General features: G+C 50.8%; 9 protein-coding genes across 9 annotated transcripts; 4 read left to right on the top strand and 5 right to left on the bottom strand.

The window, feature by feature from the left end:
- Nucleotides 1-110: 110 nt before the first annotated feature.
- On the top strand, nucleotides 111-1,949 carry SNOG_12969 (hypothetical protein; the record flags this gene model as incomplete). The annotated part of the gene is made up of 1 exon (XM_001803131.1): nucleotides 111-1,949. One exon carries the CDS (start codon nucleotides 111-113, stop codon nucleotides 1,947-1,949), a length of 1,839 nt encoding a protein of 612 aa, XP_001803183.1.
- A 1,601-nt stretch (nucleotides 1,950-3,550) lies between these two features.
- Nucleotides 3,551-5,351, bottom strand: SNOG_12968 (hypothetical protein; the record flags this gene model as incomplete). Its single annotated transcript, XM_001803130.1, has 2 exons — nucleotides 3,551-4,829; nucleotides 4,885-5,351. 2 exons carry the CDS (start codon nucleotides 5,349-5,351, stop codon nucleotides 4,001-4,003), a joined length of 1,296 nt encoding a protein of 431 aa, XP_001803182.1. The 3' UTR covers nucleotides 3,551-4,000.
- Nucleotides 5,352-5,860: 509 nt separating this feature from the next.
- Nucleotides 5,861-7,778, top strand: SNOG_12967 (hypothetical protein; the record flags this gene model as incomplete). The annotated part of the gene is made up of 2 exons (XM_001803129.1): nucleotides 5,861-6,871; nucleotides 6,969-7,778. The coding sequence occupies 2 exons, from the start codon at nucleotides 5,861-5,863 to the stop codon at nucleotides 7,776-7,778; spliced, it is 1,821 nt and encodes a 606-aa protein (XP_001803181.1).
- A 653-nt stretch (nucleotides 7,779-8,431) lies between these two features.
- SNOG_12966 (hypothetical protein) lies at nucleotides 8,432-10,213 on the bottom strand (the record flags this gene model as incomplete). The annotated part of the gene is made up of 5 exons (XM_001803128.1): nucleotides 9,927-10,213; nucleotides 9,583-9,880; nucleotides 9,321-9,526; nucleotides 8,696-9,265; nucleotides 8,432-8,644 (listed from the first exon to the last, which is right to left on the bottom strand). Exons 1-5 carry the CDS (start codon nucleotides 10,104-10,106, stop codon nucleotides 8,432-8,434), a joined length of 1,467 nt encoding a protein of 488 aa, XP_001803180.1. The 5' UTR covers nucleotides 10,107-10,213.
- A 1,437-nt stretch (nucleotides 10,214-11,650) lies between these two features.
- Nucleotides 11,651-12,271, bottom strand: SNOG_12965 (hypothetical protein; the record flags this gene model as incomplete). The annotated part of the gene is made up of 3 exons (XM_001803127.1): nucleotides 11,651-11,795; nucleotides 11,945-12,066; nucleotides 12,254-12,271. The coding sequence occupies 3 exons, from the start codon at nucleotides 12,269-12,271 to the stop codon at nucleotides 11,651-11,653; spliced, it is 285 nt and encodes a 94-aa protein (XP_001803179.1).
- A 967-nt stretch (nucleotides 12,272-13,238) lies between these two features.
- Nucleotides 13,239-14,236, bottom strand: SNOG_12964 (hypothetical protein; the record flags this gene model as incomplete). The annotated part of the gene is made up of 2 exons (XM_001803126.1): nucleotides 13,239-13,448; nucleotides 13,649-14,236. The coding sequence occupies 2 exons, from the start codon at nucleotides 14,234-14,236 to the stop codon at nucleotides 13,239-13,241; spliced, it is 798 nt and encodes a 265-aa protein (XP_001803178.1).
- A 656-nt stretch (nucleotides 14,237-14,892) lies between these two features.
- Nucleotides 14,893-15,680, bottom strand: SNOG_12963 (hypothetical protein; the record flags this gene model as incomplete). Its single annotated transcript, XM_001803125.1, has 2 exons — nucleotides 14,893-15,185; nucleotides 15,239-15,680. 2 exons carry the CDS (start codon nucleotides 15,678-15,680, stop codon nucleotides 14,893-14,895), a joined length of 735 nt encoding a protein of 244 aa, XP_001803177.1.
- Nucleotides 15,681-17,086: 1,406 nt separating this feature from the next.
- On the top strand, nucleotides 17,087-17,333 carry SNOG_12962 (hypothetical protein; the record flags this gene model as incomplete). Its single annotated transcript, XM_001803124.1, has 2 exons — nucleotides 17,087-17,161; nucleotides 17,244-17,333. 2 exons carry the CDS (start codon nucleotides 17,087-17,089, stop codon nucleotides 17,331-17,333), a joined length of 165 nt encoding a protein of 54 aa, XP_001803176.1.
- A 1,648-nt stretch (nucleotides 17,334-18,981) lies between these two features.
- Nucleotides 18,982-20,721, top strand: SNOG_12961 (hypothetical protein; the record flags this gene model as incomplete). Its single annotated transcript, XM_001803123.1, has 1 exon — nucleotides 18,982-20,721. The coding sequence occupies one exon, from the start codon at nucleotides 18,982-18,984 to the stop codon at nucleotides 20,719-20,721; it is 1,740 nt and encodes a 579-aa protein (XP_001803175.1).
- Between the last annotated feature and the right edge of the window lie 74 nt (nucleotides 20,722-20,795).

Raw genomic sequence — 20,795 nt, 5'->3', positions numbered from 1 at the left:
AGTATCCTCTGCTCATACACATTGGAGTGAGTATCATCTTAAGGTCCACGATTCCTGGAAGAGTTACAACCTAGACGATCTGTACTGTAGCCCGCTCCAGCGATGGAGAGATGCCGCTCGACATACTCATATGTGCTCCGCTTGACGAATCCAAACGGCAAATCCGCCTTCTTCACATCCTGCCAAGGCACTCCAGCGATTCTCCTGACCCGCAATCCCCGGCCAAGAATGTTGCGCAGCGCGAAGCACTAGTCAAAGACCCCATCAAGTGCACATTCAGCCTCATTTCGCTCAGCAATCCACCGCCCTTCGAAGCGCTTTCCTACACCTGGGGCAGTCCTGAAGCAGAACGCACAATCGAAGTTGAAGGCCATGAAGTCTCGGTCACAGATAATCTCTACTCCGCTCTCCAACACCTACGCCAAGATCGTGAACGCATCATGTGGATCGATGCGTTATGTATCAATCAAGATGATCTCAACGAACGAACCAACCAAGTAGCGCAGATGCAGTACATCTATAGCCTCGCCTCAACAGTGACTATCTTCCTTGGCGAAGCCTGGGAAGGGAGTGATGTAGCCATGGGCTTCTTACAGCAGATGCACGCGGATCCCAAGCTTCACTTTGATCCATTCCTCGATCCACATATCGAGATTCAAGGTATGGGTCTGCAGTCGGATATACTGAGAGATCACCTTATCAGCTTCTTCTCACTGCCATGGTTCACGAGAGTCTGGACGATTCAGGAATACGTCCTGGCGCAGCAGATTACCATACAATGCGGGGCGCTCTCGATTAATGGCGACATCTTTCTTGCCATTTTTAATTGTTTCGAAATACATGTTTCGGGATGCTGCCAGCAGGCCAGTACATTCTGGAACCACAGATCGTCGGGGCCATTCTCGCTGAGCGATCACATCGAGGCGGTGCTGCTGATGAATGCCATCAAAACTCATCGCGCCCAGATGCCCGTGGATATCATTTTCCTGGCTTCAAAGTTCTGGTCACGCAGGTGTTTTGATCCACGTGACAAGTTTTACGGTGTTTCAGGCCTTCTTGGTCACGCTGGCATTCGGGCTGATTACACCATCCCGCCGGCAGAATTGTACACGCGGGTAGCGGTCAATGCGATTCGGCAGAGTCGGTCGTTGGATATACTCACTTACATGTGTGGTGAAAGAGAGTCGACCTTTAGCTTGTCTTCGTTCGTGCCAGATTGGACTGCGTCTCTGCGATCTGGCGAGTATGACTGCGTGGCATTCCGCATCATGATCTTGAGTGCTGGATTATACAATGCGTGCAGGGGAAGCTCAGCTGATTTCAATCTCCTTACTTCCGACCAAGCAACTACCCTAGGTGTTGTCGTTGACACTATAGCCGAGATAGTGTCGAGTGAGGAGATATCGGGGGACGAGGGACCGGAACTCCAGCGCCTGGCGTCTCGATTTGCAGGCGACCCACGTGGGAGGTATGGCTCTGGAGGGAATGCATTTTGGAGGACAATGTGTGGAGATACCATGCGACATAACTACAAACATCGCCGGGCAGTGGATGCCGACTGCCTTGTTTACGTGGCGTGGAGAAGATATGCAGATTCACAGGACTATATGCGTCCCAATGACGGCATCGTTGAATTCAGCGGCTCTTACAATACCGTAAGGATCGGAAGGAAGTTCTGCATCACTAGTGGGGGATACATTGGGTGGGTCCCCTTCGCCTCGGCGCCTGGCGATATGGTAGTCATTATGCCTGGGGGTAAGATCCCATACATCTTGCGGCCGTTTATTGATGACGGAGCCGAAGAAGCTGTGGCGACTTGGGATGCTGGCTGGCCAGAAAATCCGACAGTCGTCCCACACTACACGTTCATTGGAGATGCATACATTCATGGCATCATGGACGGGGAGGCTTACGATGAAGAGAAGCTGGAGCCATTGATACTGCATTGAAAGAAATTTCTTCTTGCTTTTGTTATGTCGGATCTCGGCAACCTTGGAAAGGTGCAGTTGATAGAGTGGGCGTGGTGTAAAAGCACCAGGATTATCACTGCTACAGCTACGTTAAACTCCTCTGTGGCTTAAACTAAAAATGTGCTGAAAAGCTGTTCTGTCTAAACCTGGCAAATTTCGATCACCTGCTCTTCTTCAACACGTCCATTTCACCGCGACATGGGAGCTCGCAATGATAATGATGATGATGATAACCATCTTCACTTCTACATACTGACTATCGTCCTCTTATTGGTCAAGTCATAAGGTTTAGACCTATGGTGTTGTAGATCGCTGTTACCTGTAGAAGAGACATAGAGACTCGTGTTTCCTATTTTTGATTTCGTGAGTAGAGACGTGTGGCCAGAAGTCCTGGATTCTACGAAAGAGCGCGGACTATATACCCCACGACCACGAAACTCATGCCATTAAAAGGCCCTCATTTTAGAACTCCTCTGTCTCACTCTATACTCACAGAATCACTGCGTTCACCAAATATCCTTGCTACACGTGGTCATATCCTGAAATGACCTACAAAGACGTTCATGGTCAGTCTGCCACCTGTTCTGGTTCAAAAATTCGAAGAAATGCTGCTTATGATAACTGCCAGGACTTGCGACAGTTGTAAGCAGGAAGGAGGGGGAAGAAGATGTGAAATATAAACCTATCATTCAGCGCGGCGATAATAATTGCCACCGTCGTTCAACGTTGCTGCAGGGTAACAGACACACCACTCGAGAAAAGTCATGTCCACGGAAAAATCTGGATTTTCGAAAGGCAGAGACATGTGATGTGGTCCATCCCCCAATCTTTTTGTTCAAAGCGACTCAGCTTGAAGTGTAGAAAGGATCACAGACGAGATGTGGTACTTATATACCCCATACCCGTCAGCATCGCGAGAGCGAGAGTAAAGACATATCCAACATTCGCAGCGTCTTTCGGCATTACTGGCGTAGTGCGTGGGAGGGGAATAAAGCCCTCGAAACCTCTCCTCTTCTTCTTCGATAGCACACTCCACACTCAATGAAGTCCCAAAAGGTTTGATAGACCTGTTCATTTCTTTCCTCTCCTCTGTTCTGAAATAAGAAATATCAGCGCATGTCTTCCTTCTGTTACTCTGACACCCTGATCGATCTAAACTCTGTGATTACAGCTGCAATGATGATGATCACCACCACCATCATCATCACATTCGCCCTGTGCTAAGTTCCTACCTTACCAAAGCTCGAGCAGACGGCACATACGTATTTTGAGAGCAGTCTTAGGTGCCTGGAACATGAACCCTTCGAGCTCGGTTTTGGAAAGCACGTCACCGAATTATAATGTGCCATTTTTGTAACTAGAATAGACAGTGTATGTTGAGAAAAAGAGAAGGGACAGGGAGGAGATATTTATATCGCCGGACGTGTAAAGGAATGACATGGCCTAGGAGTAAAAAATGTTGTAGTGGAGGCTTCGATGAAGTGGTTGTCAAGGTACGTCCGCGTGAATCACCGCAGCTCTCCACACGAGACCTGTCCAGCCACTAACCTTCATTTTCGATAGAGGACGAGAAGACGACATGAAGAGCAGAAGAATCTATTTTTAGTGCTCAGACCATATGAGCTTTCTCTTGAGCTTTTTGGGACCCGGAGATGGGAGTGTGTGATGAAAGAAATGTACAAGAGGAGAGAGGATACATTTATATCGCTATGCCTTAGAAGTCATGAGCTGAGGAGAGACGCATCAGGGCGAGAGAGAGAGGAGGTGTATATATCCCCATTTCTCAAACAGAACCTGGGAAGAATGCACAGGCATCAAAAGCGGACCATGCGGATCACTGTGGCCTCTAACCATGTTCCATTACATGAACGATTTGACAGAAGCTGAGAAGATGACATATATGGAAAATGACAAAGTTTCGGCGCCCAGCACATGCGTGGCTCGACTCTGGCTAACCAAAACCCCCATTCCATCCCATCTCATCCCATTCAAATTCAGTTCATGAACATACGAGAGCCCTCCCCACATCATTAAATATACGAGACCTTAACCCCCATACCCACGGTCCTGCGCACCTTCTCCCACGCCGTCCTCACAATCCGCATGATCCTCTCGCGCAAATCCCTCCGCCCCACGGCCAATGTAAAAGCCAGCAAGAACAAAAACGTGCGGAACAACGCCATGGGATTCGCCGTCATTTGGTGGGCGGCGTCTGCTATGATGGTCTGCAGCGATGCGAACATGGTGGCTGCGCGGTTGTAGAAGCCGGGCGGCGGCGTGGAGGGGCGCTTGGCTGGTTGGCGGGAGGTGCGTGAGGTGGGCGTGGGGATGATGTTGTGCTGAGGACGTATACGCTCATCGCTGCCTCTGGGCTGTCTGCGATTTTCCTCCTCGCGCTTGCGCCTCTCATCTTCGGCGCGGGACTGTTCGAGGCGGCGAGCTTCCGTCTCCTTGCGGCGCTCCTCCATCTGTTCTTGTTGTTGCTGGCGCAACTTCTCTTCGCGGGCTTCGGCGTCTTCTTTTTCCTCTTTGAGCGAGTGCAGGGCGAGGAGGAAGGCTTCTTTGCGCTCGTCGTCGAGGACCTCGGACATGGTGATGAACTCGCGGGCGTAGTCCCATTCTTCGTTGCGCGGGAGGATGTGCAGGGTGTAGAGCTCGAGGAGCTTGATGCGGGTGTTGAGGTCGCGGGGGGTGTCGGTGCCGTTCTGGACGCTGCGCTGGGATTGGCGGCGTTGGTACGAGGGCGAGGACATGTGGGAGGCGACGTCGAAGGTCGGGGTGGCAGTCGCGGAGAGATATGTCTCGAGCTTCTGCTGGTTCAGGCGCTGGGACGGGCAGTGGGTGAGGAGGAGGGTTGCTCTATGCCGGTGTTAGCACGTGATATCCTGTCCCTCGTAGTATGGCATGTCCTCACAGATTGACTACGACATCTGCATCGACATCTCCGTCAACCCCTGCGTAGCCGTCTCGAACCACCTCATCCCAAACACTGCCATCGCGGCACTTGCTGACCAACTGCTTCCACCTCGTGCTGCCAAACGCGTGCTTGCCCTCTTCCGCGCCGAGCTCGACCACTGCATTGAGGAAGGTGAGGTAGAAGCTCCACACCTTCACCCGCGTGCCCCGTGACGCGGTAGCAATGGGAGCATAGCCGACGAGCTCCCCGTCATGTGATTTGCCATTGGTGTCGTCCGGGGGCGCCGGAGTAATAATAGGCTCAATCGTCGAGAGCGCCTCCGGGAGTCGTCGCGTAAGAAACAGCTGGGCGGCCTGGCGGTAGGCTTTGGCGATCTGGGACGACTGATGCCGGGACGCCGAGAGCGACGAGATGGACGACGACAGGTAGCGCGAGCCGCTCATATCATCGTAGAGGGTAGCCATATTCACGACTACAGTGAAGGACCCTCGCGACTGTGGTATTAGAGGCTATGCGACGCGGCCAGGGTTCATGGCGGTGAAAGAGGAGTCGGTGCTGGCGTTGGCGTCGGCGTGTTGATGCATTCCTCGGTGCCTGTCAACATTCTCCAACCTCGGCTGCCGTCCGCTGTCAACTGGCCTTGGCATCATCACGCGCAGCCGACTGATCCCTGCAGCCAAACCACCTTCATTTCCTATCACGACACCAATCCGCGTCTGGCTGAGGCTGGTGAGAGCGCGCGACAACAATTGTGCGTTTGACAAACGCGGCTTGTCTTGCTCTGCGAGACGCCGCTGAGTCGATTAGACAGCCGTGTCTCGACGCTTGATCTTGGACTGACCTCATCACTTACCACAGCACAGCCATTAAATCTCTTACCTTGCCACCAGCTACAGCTTCAATCTCTGGTACTGCGCCCGCTTGGATACTTGGATTGACTTTCTCCTTCGCACTGCACCCATCCTCGCCAATCATGGAGGTCGACGCAGCTTCGTTTCCGCATCACCTGCTGGGCTTATTCATCCACATCTCCGAGGCCGACTTCGTGTCCTTTGACCTTGAGCTCTCTGGCATACCCTCTCGTCTTCCGAACAAGCCTCGTTCCGGTGCTGGTAGGTTCACCCTCGAGGAGCGTTATGCCGAAGCCAAGGAAGGCGCAAACCGCTATCAGATCCTCCAGGTAGGTATCACGTGCGCCAGATTCGACTACATCGCCAACAAGTATGTTTTGAGGCCCTACAACATCAACATCAGCCCTTTGATCTCCGAGCGGGTGGATTTCGAGCGCGAGATCAGCCTACAGAGTGGCGCCATAACCTTCCTGTTAGGATGTGGCTTTGACATGGCCAAGCCCTTCACTCATGGCGTCGAGTATTTGTCGCGGCAGGAGGCAGAGCAGATCAAGCAGGCGACAGCAGACCGACTAGAAAACAAGAATCCCCCTGCGGACATGCAGCTCAAGGACACCGACGTGGATTCGCTCGACTTCATGCGCCGCGTGAGAGAGGCTATCATCAAATGGAAAGCTGGCACCTCAGAGTCCCTTGCCATCACCACTCACACCGGCCTCAAAGAACAGCCTGCTATTCCAACAATATCCCGCTTCGAAAAGCGCCTCGTCCATCAACTCGTTAGAGCCGAGTATCCTGAGCTTGTATCCATGGGTCGCTCAGAATGCGTGCGCATCATCAACTTTGACCCTTTACGCGAGGCCGACAACAACCGACGCATCAAGAGCCGCGTCAAGGAGCAGGTTAACCGTCAATCGGGCTTCCGATGGGTGTTTGAGGCACTGGCCCAAGGTAACCTAGACCATGCAGAGCCTCTCTATGTCGCTGGCAACATAACTGCAGATTCTCACAATGTGCGTGACCGCTATGACAGGGCTGTTGAGCGACTGAGAACGCGGCAACCTGTCTTGGTGGGCCACAACATGTTCACTGATATCGTGTACCTGTACCGGACCTTTGTTGGCGAACTACCTGTAAGTGCATCTTGTTTGATACTCCATGTCAATCGTGACCTGGGCTGTCTTTAATCATCACCAACATTGTCAACATCATCTTACTCACCCCACCCAGGACACCCTACAAGGCTTCCGAGACGCCATCCACAAGGAGTTTCCGAAGATTGTCGACACCAAGTACCTTGCTACACATGCTGAAGGGGACCTTAACGCGTCACCCACCTTGCAGGAGATCGCCGAAGGGTTGACCAAGCAGCCGCTGCCCGACATCGTCACCCACACAGACCACTCGAAGTACCAAGAAAAGGAAGCTTTCCACGAGGCCGGCTACGACAGTCTCCTAACAGCCACGATCATGATCCGTCTTGCTGCAAAGTTGGGCGCCGAGCACGAGAAGAAGCATCCCTCCAACATCGCACCTCTCACCAACGGGGCCAAGAACACAAATGGGGACCTTGAAGACTTTATCCGTGACGGCCGAGAGAAAGCCCAGAAGCCTGTCGCCCTGCCACCCCTCGCTGACATTAGCGCCGTAACAGGCAGACAGAAGCGCAAGCAAAAGAAGAAAGTCAAGAGCAAAGAAGCCACAGACCGACGCGCCAAGACCAAGAACATGTTCGACAATCTCCGCGACTTGAGCCTCGACCCCGAAGCCGACGAAGCCGCTTCACCAGAAAGCGAGCCAGCGATCGACTTCGAGGACGCCGAGGCATGGAAGGACGAGCCCGCCGCGGAAGCCGGATCCTGGGAAAACGAGCTCTTCGTACAGGACAAGAGTGGCTGGGTGCCCATTGAGCAGTCTGAGCGGCATGTTATGGAAATGATACCGAAGCTCGACGGCGACTCGGCGTTCTGGAAGGAGTTTGGAAATACGTTGAGGGTGTTTGGGACGCAGGAGGCGGTGCTGAAGATTGCGGATTGGTGAGCGCTGCGTGCGCATGACGTCAACTTTGCTACAAACAAGGAGAAATGATCAATTTTCACACCCAGTTCGGCATGAGCTACTCTCTTCGTTCATCTTCCCTAAGCAGCCTCACTTCACTGACCTATGCTTGAAATCTTGCCGCTATAACCGCGCTTCTTCGATATAAGATCTCTGACTTAGCACTAATTCTTCCCTCTATCACGCTCCTAAACCATCAACCTCAACCTCAACCTTAAGCCATCCACACATTCATATCAGCATTGCTCTTTTTACGACAGAATGCCCCCTCGGATACACGTGACGGACAAGCGCAGTCGCGCACTGACTCTTTTGTCGTAGAATCTCTGTTCTGTGCATGTCACGGGCCAGTGAGTGAATCTGGCATGACTATGGACTAAGCGGGGAGGCTTGTGCTGCATGGAGGGAAGACACAAGCAGAATGGAGGCACACGAACCCTTCAGAGTTTCGTCTTCTTGCCCGGAGACATCAATGGTTCATCTCAACAAAGCGGGCAAGTCCGGAGAGGGACTTAGTGTCGAAGTAGTACATACTGCATGTCCATTGATTATTGCTTTTGGTTTACATTGTGTATCGAGTCGAACGCTCGTGTGTATATATACTTCCCTACTCGAATGCTGAGATGGCAAGACGCTCACTTCAACTCTGCAGTCGCGGTTGTCGCGGCTGCTGGATATTCCGCAGAATCTCTGCCATCTTCGGGGATTTTGCCCTCCAGGCTGGTGCGTGCAGCCAACTGTTCAGCCGCACCCGGGGCAAAGTCGCGGTACTCGGAGCTCGTGCCTAGACGGACGCCCAGGTAGATAGTCAACAAGAAAGTGACACACAGCATGGCGAAGACAGTCCACTTCGGAGAAGATTAGTTCATGTTGAGAACAAGTGTGAATGCAGTACTTACGTTGCCCATTGGGTAATTCGGCCCATCTGTGCTTGGAAACAGGAATGGCGCGCTGATACCTCCACAATTCGAGATCGCGATCGTGACACCAGTAGCCAGCGCTGTCGCTGTTGAGCCAGATACGGTGGCTGTGCGGTGAGCCAGGAATGGCATGACGGCTGAATTCGTGCACGCAATCAGGAACACTGCGACATAGCGAGCGATCCAGTTCTTCAAGAGTGCCAAAAGCAGGTATCCGGTACCAACGAGGACGAGACCAGCCAACGCATGGCGTATGCGCTCCCGCGAGTAATCGGAATGCAGGCAGTTGCCCAAGATGATGAGCAAGCCGAATACGTTCGGGGGAACGGTAAGAAGTTGCGCGATGTAGCCCTTGAAGCCGAGGTTGGCGACGATCGTGGGCGAGAAGTAACTGAAGCTGTTCAAGCTGTTGACCATGAAGAAGTAGCTGACAGCATAAACCCAGAACAACGGATCGAGCAGTGTCTGTTTAGCGATCTTGGCGTTGAAAGTCTTGTCTTCTTTGTTTGGGGGCGAAGGGTCCCATGCGGGCGATGGCGAAAGCGCGTTCTTCCTCCGTAAAGAACTTTGCGTCTTGAGGGTAATTGGGCATCCATATCCAGACCACGATACCGAACAGTACCGCGGGAATGCCGGTGAGGATGAAGAGCCATTGCCAGCCTGCCAGGTTGGCTTTGCCGTTGAGGAAGGAGATGCCCGTTGCTAAAAGGCCGCTGAATGCGCCGGCTACGGCGACGGATCCAGCGAAGATGGCGAGTCGCGTTGCACGTTCTGACGGCTTGTACCAGTAGCACAAGTACATGACAACACCTAAATGGCAAGTCAGTACGATTTTCACCTTCAACCTTTGTATAAGGATCACACACCTGGAAAGAAACCCGCTTCAGCGACACCGAGGAAGAATCGCACCGCAAGAAGACCAGAGAAGCTCGACACAGCTGAAGTACAGATCGTGATGACGCCCCACGAGATCATGATGCGGCCAATCCATACCGAAGGAGAAAAGTACTTCATGGCGAAATTGCTGGGTGCTTCGAAGATAACGTAGGGTACGAAGAAAACTGCAACTGCGATATTGTAGCGATTGCCGGTAAGACCGAGTTCCTTGACGATGTTGCTCTCCGGGATATCATTGTTGAGTGTACGCGCATTGCCCAAGTTTACCTGCATGCGTGAGTGATGTGATATGTCTTGGCTAGGCGATACATACTCGGTCAAGGAAGTTGATCAGGTATGATATGCAAATGAACGGTAAAATCCACGTATCGATTTTCCGGACAACACGCCTCTCCATTGCCTTGTCGTTCAGATCGGGAACGTATGTCGAGCCGACGGCAAAGTCCTGCTCAACGCGGCCCTCATCTTGGGGTTTGGAGTCGAAGGTCTTCATGATGGTGATAACTGAAGTCCCGCGTTACTGCAAGAAAGTCGTTGTATGCAACGATCACGGTAATCTACAGAAAACCCCCTCTTGCGAAGGATATCAACGGCCATTTGAACAACTTGTGTTATCGCGGAGATGTACACTCGTCCACGGAAACCAGGCAAGCTGCGGTCTTAGTGAATGATAAGAGATAAAAGCGTTCGCATGGCCATCAGCAGAAAGAGCATTCTATCAATAATTTCCACACCTGATAGCGTCTTTCGCAGTGGAGACGTTCGTCTTGGGTCAGGGGGCGTAACCAATCATGCACTTTGACAGGTCCGGAGATCCGCCGACGCGATGTCGGCGCAGGGTTTCCAAGAGCCCAACACGGCGGATGTCGGAAATGCACGACTCGTTACGAGGCATGATCGGAGCAATGGTGGTTGGTTAATTGATTGATGGACGAACATCAGGAGAGATGGAGATGGTTGGTGGGACGTTCGCGATGTGTTTGGTAGCAAGGACCATGAAAGTGGGGGCGAGGAGCGCCCCCACAGGAACTTCACTGAGTCCACTCTGCATGTACTTACAAGCACAACGCATGGACACTGCAACACGACTTTGGTTCATGCAACGGCTGGCAATATCGAGACAACGACTGATGTAATGGCGTCCCAGTGAACATACGCGACTCAATCAAATGATCTATCCTCCATCCAGCAGAATCCCACTACCCGTCACACAAATGGCCAATCTCATCACTCACAAGCCATACCGACGCTTCGAGAGTCATCCGGCCTTGCAATACTCGCCGTCGGATACAGTGATCTCAACTTCTCCGCCCTCTTCCCTTTCGTTCGCCTCAGTCTGGACACACCGTGGCGACAGCCCTGACACGACTATCATGCGGCGCCCATTCTTGCGCAACTGACTTCGTCATAAGTGCAGTTGCGGGATTATATACAAACTGCCTTCTGCGGACTGCCGACGATTTAGCAGACCTAGAAGCCATGACGAGGATGCGACGGTTGACTTTGTTCTCGAGTCGCGAACTTTCTGCAGTTTGAGAGAAAATATTGAGCCTGCAAACATGTTGTTTGCTTGTAGTTTCTTTCGGAAAAGGTGTCGCATTCGTAGCCATAGGAATTGGGCTTAGCTGGGTTGATGATTTGTGCGAGCAACTTACGCTAGCGTTCCGGTGTTTCAAAGCACTTTGAGCGCGAGAAAGGGTAAGCAAATGTCGTTGGAGAGACCACAACCGAGCCTGCAACATGTCACTTTAGTTTCCAACGGTCGCATACGTGCAAAGGAGGGTACATAAAGACTTCGAGCGAACTACGTCGCTCCGTGGTAGTACAGAAGCTGTACCCATAATTGGGATGATCGTGTCTTATAGCTCCCTCAAAGCAAGAGGAGCGGCAATCAGTTCCTGTGCCTTTGGCTGTATGTGTATGCGTAGAGCAAACACTGCGCCATGTTAGAGGCAAATAATCTTGGCAGCAACGAGGAAGAGATGAAACGGGAGTATTGGATGTAAAATGTATTGATATGTGATAGTCCTCGCAGACTCAGCTGTAGACTAGTCCTTGACCCGTTTCAACGCCTGATATCCCGCGGAAGTTTGAATCGCTTTGCCATTTGTCGGATGCTGGTTTACATGACAGTGCACCAGCAGGACTCTTCGCAGCCGCAGCAGTCGCATTCCTCCCCGCACTTCGGGACAGGAGAGGGCTTGATGATGGTGGAGACGGTGGAGGCGATGCTGGAAGGCATTGTTGCGGTGTGGTGAGTGATTGGTTATGAGATTTGTTCTGAGAGAGAATGTGAGCTGATGTTACAAGAGTCATGCAATACATTCTTACTGATGAAGTCTGGCTTGATGCTTGGAAAGCCTGCTGAGGAAGTGAATGGATGTGTTGTAAGAGGAACTGAGTGCTGACGTGCTGTGGCTGAGGATGGAGATAGAGTTGCGGATGGTCAGACGCTTTATATGCCAGGAGGGGTCGACCATAGAACCGGCAATACTCTCCTCGTGTCACATCCTACAGCCATGTCACCGCTTGTTCCGTCAAGCCCCGGTCAGCCACTTCACCTGGAATGCAGGCTTCGTATGGCCAACGCTGTCTATCGGTCCTCGACCCCGGAATATGCATGTTTGAGGTAGTACGTACTGGCTCACGATTGGCCATGATGCATCCGCGCACCGCCGCAAACACTGTGCCACGTACTGCTGGAGGCTTTGACGCAATCTAAAACCACGCAATGAATGAAGGTGACCGAATCGGTGTGGCTCAGCTCGAACGGTACAGCGTCTCATTGGCTTGCTGTCGGCGCTATCTCGAAAACGGGCGTCCTGACCCTGTAAACTGACAGGGGGTGATTGCGTGGCTAAGCACAAATAAGCTTTTAGATCCTGGAAAATGCCTCAGAATAACGAGGCACAAGCATTGCCAAGGAAGCCGACAGGTGCTTGGCCGGTGAATGATGCAGCGCTAGCTCTATATCGATCGAGGCGTCGCATGTCTATGTGGCACAGGTGTGGCAGATGCTTGATGCGAAAGATGCCGTTGTGCAGCAGCAGCTGCTGCTGCTCGGGATGCGTGAGCGTCCCTCATTCTGAGCAGCAAACACGCCATAACACACAGAACGCTGCAAGCAATCAGACGATAACAGTTTGTAAGAAGTTTTCCCCAACGCAGACCCGGAACGAATGCTCTGCCTGCTCGATGGAAACGTGTGCCAGGTTGTTGATGACAGCTCTGTAGAATGCGATATTTGGCTAGTTCGGCGGTCCCATTGGAGGTCCGTTTGGAACGTCGGCGCTGGGAGTCTAGACTTGTACGTATATGCAGTCATGCCATCCCTGGCGATGACGATGACACGAAGTGCTGGTCGATTGAACGAGTGGTGTCCTGTGCGTAGGTCTGGTCGCTGCTTTGATGAGGCCAATAGCCCCAGTGCCGCTAAGTCTCTCGCAGCTTCCCCTCAGCTCACGATAACACCTTTCATCACATCACCATCAATCTCACGACGATGTGAGTGCGAAATCTTCGAAGAAAAAGTTACCTAATTCGATGCGCATACTCCCAGATACGTATCTGCCATCAATCGCCAACATGATGAAGCGTGAAACATTTTGCCTACGTGCTTGCTTTTTCAAAGCTCAATGACCGAATCCTCAGCCCTCAATCCACACCACTCAACGCTCTTCGCCCAAAGCATGCCCTGCACTGACTCAATAAGGCTGTAGAACGAGCTGTCAACCTTCGCCTTCCCTTCAAAATAGCCTTCTTGACCCGCGTATTCATCCGCAACGGCGAGATCAACAACAGGCTTCGCTGCCTGCTGAACGGACGCGAGCGCTGGCTGAAAAAGTCTAAGCAGAGGGAGCAACCAACTACCAATCGTCATCAGCACTTTGATGAACATCGGTACATGACTGCGCATGAACGTCTTCGAATCGATGAGATTTTGCGGATCGATAGTAACCACGCGTATCGATTCCGTATCTTTGTTCTACATCGTCGTTAGCATGCAACTGCGACGTCGAAACGCTTACTACTCACCTGCTTCAGTCTTCGATTCAGCTCATACGCTACCATTACTGTGACAAGCTTGCTAGTGCCATATCTCTGGAATCCTCGACCCAACTCTTCTTCTGGCTTATCTGGCTCTGGGTGCACGTGTAGATCCAGATCTGAGTATATGGCGGTAGGGTAGCCTTTCGAGAACGCAGCTCTAAGCGGGTGATGCGCTTCACTCCCGAGGAATACAAAACGGCCACGCTGCGCATCCATGGAATTGATGAGTCGCAATGAGAGCGAAAAGTGTGCGAGGTGATTGATCGCCATGGTTGTCTCGTAGCCATCTCCGGTATATGAAGGTCCACCTGACAAACGCCATGACATCGCGTTGCAGATGATCGCAGAAAGGCGAGGCAATTTTCCGTTTCCTATTTCTGAGCGCAGATCGTTGCAGAAGGTTTCTACCTCCTTCAGCGAAGCCAAGTCCAGTTTGCGGATGCTGGTTACTGCATCGGAATGTCCAGCAACGACTTCCTGCAACTCCGCGGTGTTCTTGTCTGCTTCTGAATCATCGCGGACGGTGAGGATCAATGTGAAGTCTGGGTACGCGTCGAGCAAGTACTTCACCATAGGAATGGCTAAGGATCCATTGGCGCCAGTTAAGAGAACCGACCCCGTCATTATGTCGTTCTGCGGCTGGCAGTATCAATCATTAAGCAAAGGTGAGGATGCCATGTTTCTTTACATCGCGAAGACAATGTGTGCATGTTGACTGTGCCACATGTTACAAATCCATGGTTGCCTAAACCCGCAGAATTCTCCGGAGACGAATCATCGGAAACGTCTAATTACGATCGGGAGCTTGCAGCCGCAACCCCAAATATTCATGGCTTTTTTGCAAGTCCACGATCAACAAGAAAATATGCCCTTGTACCTGCCTGGGTTTAGGAACTACTGAACGCTACTCCATTTATTCCGTCGGGTCTGTCTAACTTATGCTCCGATGTAGAATCGTTATACATCGCACTGTTCAAGCCTGCGACCTTAGCCTTGCATCTCGATGCCGCCCGAGCCATGCAAGACCTCTCCAGTGCAGTATGAACCTAGCGGCGAAGCAAGGTGAACATAGCAAGTCGCCATCTCCACTGGCATACCCGGTCTATTCAGCGGGCATGCGCCAACACCTAGTGAGTCCATCGACTCCGCCGGGTTGTTCTTGGTCGCAGGCTGCAACGGTGTCCAGCTACAATTAAGTTAGTATTAAATCAGTCAGGAACAGAGCCAACCTACATGATACCGGGAGCGACGGCGTTGACACGAATACCGTTCTTCGCCTGCTGTTGAGCAAGTCCGCGCGTAAAGGTAGCGATGGCACCCTTGGTCGATGCGTAGTCGAGAAGACTTGGGTTGCTCATGTACGCTGCGACAGAACTGCTATTGACGATGCTGTCGCCACGTTTCATGTGCTTCAAAGCGTACTTCGTCATCGCGAACATAGAGACAACGTTAGTCTGGAAGGTCTTCTCCGTGACGTCGAGGTCGATCTCAGTGATGTCCTCGCACATTTCCTGCATGGCAGCTGTTCGATAACGTCAATATGAGCAAGTTGGGTGATAGATCAATAACACTTACCATTGTTGACAAGTACATTGAGCTTGCCGAATGCATTCATATGGCCTTGTACGGCGGCCTGGCAGTTCTCCCTCTTCTTCAAGTCAAATTGCATCAGATTTGCCTTCCTGCCTGCTTCCTCGATCTTGCTTTTCACGAACTGCGCGTCCTCCTCTTCCTCTGGCAAGTACACGATACTTACGTCCGCACCTTCTCGTGCGAACAAAATGGCCACAGCGCGTCCGATACCAGAGTCGCCGCCGGTGATGAGGGCAGCTTTGCCCTGGAGGAGACCGCGGCCTTCGTACTCTTTGAGGTAAGGCTTTTGGTTCTCATCCCAGAACTCAAGACGCGTCCATTCTGTCTTTTGCTTAGTCGCAGCATCCGTTCCTGGGCCGCCTTCTTGGTTTTGAGGCTCTATGGAAGTAGCTGGGTATGCAGTGATTGGGGCGTCTTGGCTCATCTTAATGGTGGTATTCAAGAAAGTGCAGCAGAGCTTGGAGGGTGGCGTGAATTGTATTGAACAGGCACGAAGATCTTTAGAAGATCGTTCTGAATGTTGAGACGAGCGAAATTCGAAGTTCTGATTTGTAGATATGCGTATGTTTTGTCGATGAGGTCATGCATCGTCATGGCAAGGGACCTGTCAAACACGTCACTTTCAGACAGCACACATTCGATTTTGATGCATAATCAACACAATGTCTTTCAGTGATTACCTTAACATTTCTACTTCATTTTGCACTAGACTGCGCAGCCAAACAGCTATCAATTCGATCTGTCGGGAGCCGTCAAGGCCCGCAATGAGACTTTTGATGCAGTTACTGTCCGCAGGTAGATCATATGCCAAGTCGAAGAACGCACATAACATTTTCCTTTATTGGTGGCACCGCACACAAGACGGAAAGTACAGTGCTCGTAGCCTTTCCTCTAGTACTCAGTGTAGTCCACGAAACTGTGACACGGGATGATTCTCTTCAGTACAGACGCGAGTCGACATGGCGTCGTGGAACAAGGGATCTTCAGGGGCTGTCAGCACATGAATCCTCTGACGTTGGTAGCTTAGGATCCCTGCCTCATAGTGCGATACCGCCGACGAAGAACCTAACCAGGAAATTTAAAGAGAAAGGAACTCCAGGTATATCTAAAGTTAGTATATAATGTCAGATTTGAAGGCATAGTCGCCACATAAGAGCTCCAGCAGTTATAATTAGAATCGAAGAACACTAATGATCGAAAGAAGCGGTTTGGCAATGAGTGAGAACAAGGAAAAGGTTAGCATAATGCTGATCAACCCCGCGAAACGCACGCACGGGCTCCACTGCTAAGAGTCCGATGGCCGGGGTCTTTAGAGTAGGGATCGGCCTTTTCGACTGCAAGGATCGGTGTAGCAATTGAATTTGAAGCAGACCTAGGTGCATGCGTTTGAGGTATCGCAGTTTAGGGAAGTCCGCGAAGTGATCATATCCGGCCGTTTCAGTTTTACCTTGGACCAGGTATTTCTCTCATGGCTCACGATATAGGTCGTTTTGAGAACAAATCGTTCAATGTTGTCATGTAAAACAGAACCGTTGATAATACGGACCGATTCGGAGATTTGTGCGGAAGCTTGGAAACCTTAAAAAAGTACACGTATATATATAGCCCTTTGGCATCTGTGTTGAGGCAGGTAATACAGGTCACCTTTCAGATTGCTTGTGCTCATCTCTTTACTTAAGTTATATACACCATCAAGACCTCTGCTTCAGAATACTCCAGCGTCACAGCAATATTACCAGCCCTACAGTTTTGCAGCACCGTCTTAAACATATTCTCTCTACTCCAATAGAGTCAGGAACAATGCGTGTTACCAACATTTTAACTGTCGCCATGGCTAGCACAGCATTTGCATACGTGCATGACGCCTCCGAGGACAAAGTACAGGCACGAGCGATCACTGACGAGGTATGTGTCCTGCCAAACGCAGAACCAAGACAAGTAACTTCTGACATGGCTCGAGTCGAACAATTTACTTGCTCCTCGTCAGAAATATGTTGGTGCCGGTGGAAGTACTGCTCCCTTCAGTGCTGCTGCTTTCCTGTTCCCTCTCGCAGCCATGGTCGCATATGGTCTCTAAACGCACCACTCATGATTTGGAATATAACAGAGTCATTCGTTCTGCAGAGTCGTTGTCACGTGCACCATCATCTAAATGCGCAGTGAATGGAGGACCACATCTTTATTCCAAATAACTCCCCTAGAACAAACTATCTAATTATTCATCTTTCTTATATGTATACTTATGCCTAGTGATTGGCCAATGAGCAGAAGGCTTCTTGTTGGGCTAAATCACTAAGGACTCTGGAATCAGACGTGCACGTAATTAACGAGGAGCCAGGCTATTGACGAGGAGCTAGGCTATTAACGAGGAGACTTGCTTTAACGAGAAGATATGTTTTCAACAGCTTAGTGATTAGCTAATAAGCAGAAGGCTTCTTGTTAGGCTAAATCACTAAGGACTCTAGAGTAATAGGGAATCAGACGTGCACGTGATCAACGAGGAGCTAGGCTATTAACGAGGACCTAGGCCATTAACGAGACTTGCTTTAACGAGGAGATATGTTTTCAACGAGCTAGGGGCTTCAGCGGGCTAGAGGCTTTAACGGGCTAGGGGCTGTAAATAGATCCTTATAACTCCTCACGTGACGCGCTTAGGCTATCTTATCGATAGCAAGGAACATTAAAACTACAAGCACGGACGAAAAACGTCGTCTTTGCACGGCAACGGCGAGGGCTACAGAGGATATTTTTCCTCCGGAGTTAGATATTCTAGTAGGGGCGAATTAGACGGTCCCTTCAGGATAGCTACTAGCCCTTCGGGACCGCTGCGCGGTGAGACCGACATTCTAAACTATAGATTAGATGGTACTCTGTCTTATTGCAACCTTGTTACGTCAAGTCTCAATATCGCTTTGTCCAGCCATATCCTCGGCCTTTTCCTGCGGTTGATGTGGCGGATGTGACTGTCCACCAAGCCTTGATTTCCTACCCTTCTGCCTCCTTCAAAGCAGTATGCCCATGCCGCACGCTCAGCCTCTAGCTCCACCATTCTCACTAGCCAAGTTTTGAGCACGTGGATAGCTTGTGTTGCGGCACCCGGTCTACGAAGTTTCAATGCTGACTGATTTACGGCCAGTTTTCCTCCAACGAGACAGCCCTGGAGATCGGCAACGGGCCTTCACATTGATCTATACTCATACTCGTTAGAAGTGTCCAGGATGCGCCTTGGCTTTTAGACACCCTGTCCTTCCGTGTACCCCGTGAACGCTTAATCGGCAGTGATCTGCACTACTTGTCTGCGGTAAGTATTCTAAATCAGTCCAGCGATTGAATTTGCTATATACATTATGTCTATTACGCTTAAGCTTCTCTCAAAAAAGTAGTAGTATACTATTACTTACTAAAGATAATTACTTCTAATTACAGAGACTAATTTACTAGTAACTTGTAGAAGACTACACGTATCAACAACCAAACTTCGGATCGCATAGGTAATATTCCCGTCATGGAACCTCTACTGCTCAGCTAAGACTCTCCCGGGTCCGAGGCAGGGGAGGCAAGACGTGATTCCTACCGACCTCGGGAATATTCAACAATCCTGGTCGTAGACTGAATTTGTAGACTAAGAAGAATTCCCACTAGTTAAAACATATCTTCCACATTCACTATGCTTGTAGAAATCACCGAGAACCATTTTACTCAAGCTCTATAACTTGTCAATTCACATGCCTCGGATTGCAGCAGCGTGCCGCTCTGTCGTCGTTGCTGTCGCACTCGTAATCTTCACGCTTATTTCCACCGCTCGATCTTTCCAACCCAAATTGCCCGAGAACAGCATTTTTGGAACATGTGCAACTCTGGTTCCGGAACACTACCTCCAGATTGCGCAGCCACACAGCCATCTCTTCGATGCATCAGAAGAACTCAAGGCCCGCGATGAAACACTTGAGGCATTACACAACTTACAGGGGATATTCTTCAAGCCATGGCTAGGGACTTGGCGTGGCGTCGAGCAGTGGCAAACTGCGTTTCTTGTATCTTGTCTGGCAGGTGTCATACTGTCGCTCTCCGAGGACATCACGGAAACTACACAACTGAAAACTATAAACGCAATCGAGCGGTACTTCACGAGTATCACGAGCGCTTTTTTGAAACAAAATGTGGACGACATGATTATCAACGCACACGATGATAAACTATGGGTGGCTGTTTCGTGGATTGAGGTTGCCAGGATGATCCGCATCTACTCACGACGACATTATTCGGACCACTCGCCCCTCCGGATCGATACCAACGGGGACTGGCATGGCACACTTTGGCTACCCCTGATGGCAACTCGAGCTGTGATCTTCTGGCAGGCTTCCACATCCGACTCGGATGCGTTTGCATGCCAAGGGGGCATTACGTGGGATCCTCGTCGCGCTGAGTATAAAAACTCTATCACAAATCAACTTTGCATGATGACAGCTATTGAACTGCACCACAGCCTTCCCCAAAACTGGAGAAACACCTTCCTCAATGAGATAGAAGAGTCGTCTTTCGAGCCTGTCAACGAAGGCCAGCACCTCCGGGCAGCGGTTGCTGCGCACGAATGGATCGCTGGTGCCGACTTGACAAATGAAAATGACGTTTTCGTTGATGGGTGGCACTTTGTAGCAGACGGAAATTCTGGTCAAGCCGTGCTTGGCACTCGGGACGAGTCGGTCTTCACGTACAACCAAGGTGTCATACTCGGGGCGCTGAGAGGACTATGGGACGCAACGGCTAAACCGTGCTTTCTCGAAGATGGCCACAAGCTAATCCAAAGCGTCATCAAAAGTACAGGTTACGACTTAGCTAACGACAAGCCATTCAAAAATCGCGTTGTTCATGAGTCCATGCGTATTCCATTATGGCAAGGCTTGGGTCGAGCTGGCGTTCGGGAAGACTATTGCGACATCTCCGGTAATTGCACAAACGACGTGAAGCTATACAAGGCTATATTCATGCATTACTTCATCAGATTCTGCCTACCGTTGGATCAGAAAGACTTTCCATCGACATTGGTGTTCGACACAGAGATGGTAACCGCTGCCACTGCTGCCCACCATAAATCATGCTCATCTTACTTGGGATGGATAGCCCACAATGCTCGGGCAGCCCTTGGAACGAGAGACTCGAACGGAAGATTTGGCATGTGGTGGACGGACGGTCTTTACACCGCCGCTTTGCGATCTTTCCAAGTTATTCCAAACCATGTCGACATCCCTTCCGGATCGTCTCAGGTAGATCCTAATTTTTTCGACAAGTTCATGATCACTCTGGGCAATCCCAATGAACAACGATCCGGGAGAACAGCTGCAACTCAAGCAAGTGGTACAATGGTGGTCAAGGCTTGGTGGTCTCTTCTCAGGGCCCTGAGACCCAAAACCGAAACTGTCGCTGTAGCACATGCGCAAGATGGCTTTTGTAGAGAGTATCGTTAGGAATATCAACTGCTATTGTCCTTTGAAGTACGTAGCAAATCAACACACGCCCGTATTACCATGCGAGTGCTTAT

The sequence above is a fragment of the Parastagonospora nodorum genome, assembly GCF_000146915.1.
Source record: "Parastagonospora nodorum SN15 chromosome Unknown scaffold_24, whole genome shotgun sequence".
Taxonomy (NCBI): Eukaryota; Fungi; Ascomycota; class Dothideomycetes; order Pleosporales; family Phaeosphaeriaceae; genus Parastagonospora; species Parastagonospora nodorum.
The sequence above is the reverse complement of the archived record's forward strand: the minus strand, read 5'-3'. Positions and strand labels throughout refer to the sequence as shown.